Genomic DNA, 8,892 nt, shown 5'->3' with positions numbered 1-8,892 from the left:
ATTCTCTCTTATGTAGTGTTGCACGAATGATATTTATGGCCATATCAGTGCTAGAGGCATTCTTGTGTGCTCCATGGAGCACCGTGCTCCATGAAACTAACACTTGCATTAAATGACATTAACACTAACACTATTTTAAATGACACTAACACTATTTTGTTTTACAAATGACACTATTGCATTAAATGACACTAACACTAACACTATCTTGAAATGACACTAACACTATTTTGTTTTCTTGGAGTGGATGGGGAACTAATTACTAACATCTAACATGACTTTGCCCGATCAAAAAAAAAAAAAAAAACTATTTTGTTTTACAAATGACACTAACACTAACACTATCTTGAAATGACACTAACACTATTCTGTTTTACAAATGACACTATTTAATATTGGTTTTCTCCAATAAATAATCGTATTTTTCTCGATCACATATTACAGTTTTCTCACATTCTGGATTGATTCCAAATCGACCATACAAAGAATTCATTAAAGTTTTGTAAATATATGATAGAGCATCATGGTTATTTTTCTTAGCTTCTTGTCTTTTGTCAAATAGATCGAAAACATAGTTTATGAATGGATTGATATTCATTTTCGCGACAGTGTTATTTATATAATATGATAATGTCATTTGTAAAACATAATAGTGTTAGTGTCATTTCAAGATAGCGTTAGTGTTAGTGTCATTTAATGCAAGTGTTAGTGTCATGGAACACGGTGCTTCATGGAGCACACAAGAATTTGCGTTAGTACTGCTATTAGTGCCATGTACTTAGATTTTTTTTTTGCTGGTTGGCACATATGACACTAATAGTGCCATATGTGCCTAACCCGCGCGTAAACTCGAATCCGACCCGAATCTGATCCGCCCTAATTAAGGGCAAAACAATCTTAACACGGAATAAATGGTCAGATTTTGTGTTTTTTCAATTAGTGGCCAAATATTGTGTTTCTTTCTACAAAATGACTATTTCAAAAGTGCTCTCTATTTACAATGTGGCATTTAACTTATTTTTAAACTAATGAAAAATATAATAAAAAAATGATAAATATAATTATTTAAGTCACTGTATTTGATAAAGAAAATAATGAATTTTAGAAGCCATGATTTTAGAGTAAAATCACTTGCTGCAGCTCATGCTCGAAGGTTTTTACTTTTTAGTAATTTAATATCGATATTCATGATATAAGACTAACATTATTTTGTATCTATTTCAAATTTTGCGATAAAAATTTCATCTATTTAAAAGTCAGGGTTTGACGATGCATCGCATGTAGGGTTGTAAACGAATCGAATCGAAGCGAATATCACTGTATTTGATTTGTATTCATGAAATTATTCAAGATTCAAATCAATATTCGAATACCTTTCGAATAATAAATCTGATTCATATTCGATTCGAATTAATATTCGAACTATTCGTATTTGATTCGAATATTCGATTCAATTCAAAATTTTATAAAAAAAATATCTAAAATAATATTCTAAACAATGTAAGATTCTATATTCAACCTAGAGACATGAAAGTGAAAGAAAGGTGGGCGCTTACTCTTGAATTTAGGGCTTAGAGATATTAAGATTTACCTATTTAATCATAACGTTTAGGTTGGTTATTGTTATACATTTCTTTCATTAATTATCTCTATTCAATTATAATTAGATTAGATAGTTATAAATAAAATATTGTGTATATATATATATATTATAAATATTTTATCGAATCGAATACTTACGAATATCGAATCGAATATCAAAATTTTCAATTTGTATTTGGTAACTAATCGAATCAAAAATATTATTTGTATTTGGATTCGATTCGTAAATTTTCGAATACGAATATCAAAATTCGAACACGAATACGGAATCGAACAAAATTATTTGATTCGTATACAACCCTAATCGCATGTACTATTCCGCTAGTATAATACTACTAAAAGCGCGCTAAAATACCAACGAGCTCCCACTCCTCTATAAGCCCCAAAGCCTTTAAATTCAACGCTTCTTTTGATGAGTCAAGGTTGCATCCTTGATAGCCCCAATGATTTATGAACTAGAGGGTTCCTCATCACTGGAAAAGATAACATTATAGACATACAAAAATAAAAAGTTAATGCATTAAATTATACATTTTGTTAACGGTAAAAATAAAAAAATAGCCACGAATATTTAAAAAATGACTTGTACCCTTAATTTATGTGAACTAATACAACCAATTTGTGCAATGCACCACGAACATCAAAATTAAATAATATATTTAAATAAATAAATACAAATATAAAATATAAATAAATACTTCCTCCGAACGAAAGCGGTGCACTTCTTTTCGGCACGGGATTTAAGGAGAATAAGATTGTAGTGTAAAAATGTGTAAATGTGTGTGAGACCACATTGTTTGTAGTGTAAAATTATTACCAAAAAATGAAATACACCACTTTTGTTGGGACGACTCAAAAAAGAATACACACCGCTTTACAAATATAAATTTTCAACTTTACATAAAGTATAATGATAATTATAGTTACTAAATAAATTTTAAAATTATTCGATAATGAAAATTAGCATTACACCTCATTATTATAGAACACATCATAATAAATAAATAAATATTTTCATACACAAATACAAAAAAAAATTAAAATTTTAGTGAAGAGAGAAAATAAAATGTTTAAATTTAAAAAAAAATTCATAACTTATTGTTTTAAATTAATTTTTGATTATTTTTATACTATATTAAATTTAAGATGCACTTATGCATATTGAATATATTTTTTCATGAATCAAATTTGACGATGTTTAGAAAAAAAAATTAAAATATAAAAAATAGTGAAAAATTGGTGGAAAAAAGATAGAAAAAAAAAAGGAAGGGAAAAAATTGCTCTTTTATATAGATTAGTCTTAACTCAAAATTAAGAAGTTTTGTGGTTTTGAATTATAAATAGAATAGGATCAATTCACGATTAAAAAGTTTTGCTATTGTGAATTACATGCAAAAAAGAGTCAATTCACAATTAAAAAGCTTCATAATTGAGACTTGTGAATTGTAGACAATATAGGGTCAATTCACGACAAAAGAGCTTCATGGTTGTAAATCGTAGATCATGCATGGTCAATTCAAGATTAAGGAGCTTTGTGGTTGTTAAATATTATACTCCCTCAACCCCCCCAAAAAAAAGTCATAAAGGATAACAACACAAATTTTAATAAAATTAGTTGAGCATATTGTAAGTGGATAAAAGGTCTAACCTAGAAACTAAATGGTAGTATTATGGATGATAATTTATTGTATTGTGAGCCGAGTAAAAGGTCCACCATGTGATAGAATTGATAATTTTTTTTTTTTTGATATATTGAGTGTTAATATGTTGAGGGTAGTGCCTATAAATGAAAATGGATTATTTTAGAGGAAGTATAAAAGTGGCAAAAAAGAGACTATTTTTTTGGGACAAGAAGAGTACTATTAAAGGTAACCCTGTAAAAATGACTATCTTTATCTTTTTTTGGGAGGGGGTTCTTAAACATAACCCGAACTTTGATCAGATAGTGACTTTTTAGCCTAAATTTACTATTACTACAAATCTACAAATACAACCCTTACTTATGTTCAGTTTACAGTATAAATCAGAATTTTCAACCAAATAAAATTGATCATATGACTAAATTATGTACATATGAGTTTTGTACATTGTATTTCAGATTCGACAACTAGCCAATTTTTTTTACTCCAACTATAAACAAATAAACTTAGCAATAGTGATAAGTACAAGCTATATTTATAATAGTTTTAAATTTAGGATAAAATGCCACCTTTAGGTCAAAGTTCGGGTATTTTTTAACAATAACCTTTGTTTTTTAAATCTTAGTAGTACTTTTTATTTCTACATAGCAAAATGAATATTTTATTAGTTCACTCCCAAAATAAAGACTAAAAGAGGACTTACCGATTCCATAAGATATGGAGAAGAGATTGGAAGTAATCGCATAACAGTAGAAAGCCTGCACAGAGAAGCCCAATCTAATTATTCATTTAATAGAGACTGTTTATCAATACCGCATAATCAAACCATCATGAGAGATTAATATATATTACCACAAACTAAGCACAAAATAGATAATGAACGTTGGTAATGTGTTGTAAAGTCAAATGGAATTTTATCATTCTATGCAACAACATTTGATATATACCTATACTTGAGTTAGGGATGATATAAATAAAATAGAACAGAGCTGTTGAATATATGATATGCTCTGTGAAGGATCATCTATGAGAATGATTTTAGATGCATGGAGACAATATTTGATACAATGAGTTGATTTGAAATAAAATAAAATGGCTTCGTGCTTCTAAATTTTCCCTTAAGTCAAAATACCCACTGATTATCATGCCTAAAACACTAATTAGTATGAGAGCTAGAACAACTTTAACAGATATCAAATTATTATTGTAATCAAAATCACTAATGCAGATCGTTATCGGGGGGTGACGTGCTACAAACCGTGGGGAACCCTGCAATGACAGTGACAAGCAATGCTGATGCTGATTCGAACAACGCTGATGCTGATACGACCGCGGCCCCAGTGTTGGAAAGAGTAGCACCTCGTAAATAAACTGACGGTTCCACCTGAAAAGGAATTAGGGATGAAATATTTTAACTGAGGCCAAGGGTGGTCGCAAAGGATGTGATGGGAGAATTAAATCAGTTGTAACTTAATATAAATAGCAGGTGAGGAAACAGAGAAGGTAGCTGACCTTTATCCTAATCCAATATGTCAATGTCAACAGGATTGGAAGATACAACCTATCAGGAGTTGTTAAATCTGTAAGCCATAATGTTCCGCCTGTTACGAAAGAGGGAACATTCTCCGCCATGTTTAAAATCTGAACAGAAAGTGATGAGGTAAACTGTCAAATGGTTTAGAAAGATGGATGAAATAAATAAGAAATAGAGGAGAGCATAAGCAACTTATCAAAGTAAAGGGGATGTGATCTTACAGCAAGGAAAAAAAGAAGCTTATTTACATTAAAGAAGTAACGGCGCATGAATTCCTCTCTGCAAGATCATTACTCAATTTCATCAGTTATGCATCTGTATGTCTATTCAAAGATAAGAACACAGGATGGAGGGGGGGGGGGGTAATTTTTAGAGTCTATCTCTGTGAATCAAAAGTGGAATTCATTTTGCCTTCCATTCACATGGATTTCTTCCGTTTTATCAATTTTGTATGAATGTGCCTTTTCATCCGAAAACCAGAAGACAACATATAAGAAAATTAGAACAAAAGTTCAGGAACTGACCATTCAGGTGCAACTAAGATTAAGATAACCTAAAAATCAATTATACTAAATGTTTCAGCATTTTGAACAGAACACTGTTTCCTATGTTTAAGAACAGGTTTCATTTTCTATCTTACTCCTTACTGTTTCTTAAATTATGGCGACACCACAGCTTCTAACAATTGATGGAGTTGTCAAAATATAGTCGCTTTGATCAATTAACTCAAGAAGAGAAGAACAAGAGATGATGAGTAAGAATAAAAAGTCGCATACTTCACAACTTTGCCCAGGCTCGCAAGTACTTTTATCAAATTGAAGAGAGCCTTTTCCTGTCAAACAATAATTAATGATGATTTCCTAGCTATAAAATCAACTCCTAAAGGAAACACTAGAAGGATGAATGAAACAACTGACAAGCTTCGCAGCCTAAAGCTCATACCAAGTCATTGCTACTGACGGATTGTAAAGCTACTGAAAGTTGTGCTCCTATACCCTGCAAAAAAGGTACAACACAATTGTGTATGTAGTCATGAGACAATGTGTTGCATGACTGAATCTAATGCATCAAGTTCTTCACACAATAATCCTTATGTATGTATGTGGTGGTAATTTGGAGAAGTACTAAGAAAATCTTTATGAATTATTATGTACTAAATACTTTCACATATGTGCAGAACATATCACTTTCACAAAATACTTATTGTATATAAAGTTCTATGAACCAGAAACGCTGCTCTCATTGTTCGTTGTCATCCAAACACAATGTAACTTTTTGCTGAAACTAACAACGCCATCTGTAAACTGACCCCAAAATGTGCATAGGAAAAGGTGGGTAGATAACTTACAGCATCAATTTTGAGAGGGAATTTCAGCCGATGTATGACAAAAGGAAGCTCAATGAAACGGATCAAAACAGTTACAGCGGCAATCGATGCCCACCTGGACAAAAATCACCCCCAAAATAAATGAACTTTGCCAACCACAATCAATCCAATCTAGTTCAATCAGGTGTAACAGCAAAGCTGGAGAAACATCATCACCATTCAAATCCAGTGTAACAGTGCACATAATCAATCAAGTACTGGTAGGCAGCCACGGGAGCGTATGAATCTGCCGCTGCAATGGCAACTTCATTTAGTATCGGAGCTGCCTCGGAAGCCTTATCAGCCACCACATCAATCACGCCATCCAAATCCGCAGCAGGAACCTCAATGTCCAAACCCACATTTGAAATATTTCTGTGGAAAATCAGTCCATAGCCTGCCGGAATCTCAGATCGCATAAGTCGAGAAACATTTCCCGATAGCAGGGAATTGCCAGCATTGTTTCTGGTTATCAGAAAATGGGTGCGGTTCTCACAATTCCTGCCAATGCTTTTAGCAGGCGATTCTTCGCGATCGCTACTACTAATATGTGAAAATGAAGGGGCAAATCGCTGCTGCTGTTGATAAAACAACCTTGTTCGAGCTATGATGCTTTGCCTATACGCCATTACTTCAACGTCCTACAACAAATTAAAAAGAAACGGATGAAAATCAAAATGTATTTACCTAATTTTATTTACATTCTCTTATTTCATGATTACGAACAAAGTATGTAACGTTACAGTTGAATATAGTTTCAGCTAATCACAACGAAATACTAGTATTAACTATTAACTAAGTATTAGGTAAAAACACGTTAAACGGGTACATCACCTCAATTTCCTTCAACAAAACCAGCAAACACATTCTCATTTACAGTTTCTAAATCAATCACACCCACACACACACACACAAAAGTAAAACTCCAAATATCCTCGAAAGTAAATCAGCTCAATTTTCACAAACAGAACATGCAGACATTTTCGATTTTCAGACATTTTGAAGTTCACTATCAGATCACTGATGAGCAAAAGTAAAACTAAACGTGAAAAATTGAATGTTTTCAAGCATTTCCTTCGAGCTGCGTTCTTTTTTTTTTACATAAACTAAAAATGAAAATCTTACTAGGGTTTGGATGGGCGATGGGAAGAAGGAAAAAGATGAAAGTGGAGAAGGTTTTGGTGGTGGAGTTTTGAGCTGATGTGAGAGAACTTTTGATTTGCTGCAATTGTTGTGAACGATCCAAGTTAGTAACTCTGTTTATAATTATTTCTTTATTTCTCTCTTTCTTGCCTTTCCTTTTTAAGAACTGAACTTGCTACCTTGCATTTAAATAAGAGTAGGATTATTTTTAGAGGCAAATGGAGCTTTAATTCGCGGACGGAGGGAGTACTCACTCAACTTCGTTCCAAAAAAAATTAGTACTCCTATCTTTTTTTTTATCATTTTTGTACATTTTAAAAAAAATAATCTCTTTTTATTTATAAAAATTATTCTATAATATGAATTTTAATATATTAATTTATTTTTCTGAAAATATATAGTTATTTGTATCACAATTCATTTGGATTTCTTTCTATAAATACTTCTAACTCATAGCCCCCTTAACTATTTTTATTAAAATTCTGATTATTATATGTCAAAAAATAACATAAGATGCTTTTTTGTATCTTAATTTTTTTTTTTGAAATTACAAGAGATATTTCAATATAATCAATTATGCAATCCGCACGTAGACGGGAGCTCACCGCACGCAGGCGAGAAACACCCTGCGTATCGGACCTCAACACCAAATAATACAACACCGCACGTAGACGAAAATACAACATCATCTAAAGTGGGAAAATATCACATCATTAGAGCAATGCCTAATTGGCTTTATATCTTAAAAACTTGATAAACTCTTTTAAGTTGTTCAAAAATTATGACTCGATCTATTAAGTGAATAATAAAAATATATATTAATTGAATACTGTACTAATATTACTATTAAATTATGAATGAAAAGTCACTAGGTTAAAATTTAGACTACAAATTAAAAATCAAAATCAAACGTGAAAATTGAGTGTTTTCAACCGATAATTCAAAAATCAATCCTACCGAACTGCAGATGCAAACTCAATTTGCGTTTTCTTCTGGATTTTATCTCTCGTCAAAACACAAATTTAAATTTTGCAGCAGAACGCATTTCATTAATCAGTACCTTATGTTTTGAGTTGGGGGAGATGATCGCGGTTGGAGCGCAGAAGAAGCAGTGAAGAAGAAGATGCAATCAGATCAAGGGATTCTGCTCTTTCTTTTTTATTTTTCTAATGAATTTTGTTTTCTTGTCGCTACTTTATATAGGAAGTGTGGGCTATTAATGATTATTTTTGGCCCAAAATTGTTTCATTATTTGTTTTTGTTGGATCTAAACTAAGATTTTGGTCCTTTGTTAATTATGATACTACTAATTGATAAGTTTATTTATATTACGCTTAAAAATTATATTGTTTATATTGTTCGATTTTAATTAGTTTAAATATTATGGCAAGTTTTAATATTATATAGTATTAATTAATTTATTTATTGGTAATCAAGTTTTAATTTTTATTTTCTATGAAATTATTAGTTAATCTAATGTGTAATATTGAAAAATATATAGGTACTATAGTGAGGGATACTGTAAAATAGAACTGAAGTTTGGATTTTTACTATTTGAGGTATTAGATTCAAAATCTCCATAAAACGGGGGGGGGGGGGGGGGGGGG

The 8,892-nt window shown here is 31.4% G+C and overlaps 1 protein-coding gene across 2 annotated transcripts; it reads right to left on the bottom strand.

The window, feature by feature from the left end:
• Positions 1 to 1,753: 1,753 nt before the first annotated feature.
• On the bottom strand, positions 1,754 to 8,481 carry LOC131003801 (mitochondrial inner membrane protein OXA1-like). Of its 2 annotated transcripts, none has more exons than XM_057930355.1 (10): positions 8,346 to 8,481; positions 6,320 to 6,783; positions 6,125 to 6,218; positions 5,719 to 5,772; positions 5,553 to 5,608; positions 4,998 to 5,055; positions 4,755 to 4,883; positions 4,501 to 4,626; positions 3,946 to 4,000; positions 1,754 to 2,075 (listed from the first exon to the last, which is right to left on the bottom strand). In XM_057930355.1, the coding sequence occupies exons 2-10, from the start codon at positions 6,769 to 6,771 to the stop codon at positions 2,020 to 2,022; spliced, it is 1,080 nt and encodes a 359-aa protein (XP_057786338.1). In that variant the 5' UTR covers positions 6,772 to 6,783; positions 8,346 to 8,481; the 3' UTR covers positions 1,754 to 2,019. The 2 variants fall into 2 exon arrangements, with proteins under 2 accessions (XP_057786338.1, XP_057786339.1); XM_057930356.1 differs by lacking the exon at positions 8,346 to 8,481 and adding an exon at positions 7,268 to 7,433.
• Positions 8,482 to 8,892: the final 411 nt, after the last annotated feature.

Source organism: Salvia miltiorrhiza, unplaced genomic scaffold (genome assembly GCF_028751815.1).
Source record: "Salvia miltiorrhiza cultivar Shanhuang (shh) unplaced genomic scaffold, IMPLAD_Smil_shh original_scaffold_269, whole genome shotgun sequence".
In the NCBI taxonomy this organism is placed as follows: domain Eukaryota; kingdom Viridiplantae; phylum Streptophyta; class Magnoliopsida; order Lamiales; family Lamiaceae; genus Salvia; species Salvia miltiorrhiza.
The sequence above is the reverse complement of the archived record's forward strand: the minus strand, read 5'-3'. Positions and strand labels throughout refer to the sequence as shown.

Coding starts and splice junctions, on each gene's coding strand:
- LOC131003801 (XM_057930355.1), bottom strand. CDS start 6,771: ATGGCGTATAGGCAAAGCATCATAGCTCGAACAAGGTTGTTTTATCAA. Junction 6,219..6,319: donor TGTTACACTGGATTTGAATG/GTGATGATGTTT, acceptor ATTTTTGTCCAG/GTGGGCATCGATTGCCGCTG. Junction 5,773..6,124: donor TCCCTCTCAAAATTGATGCT/GTAAGTTATCTA, acceptor CCTTTTTTGCAG/GGTATAGGAGCACAACTTTC.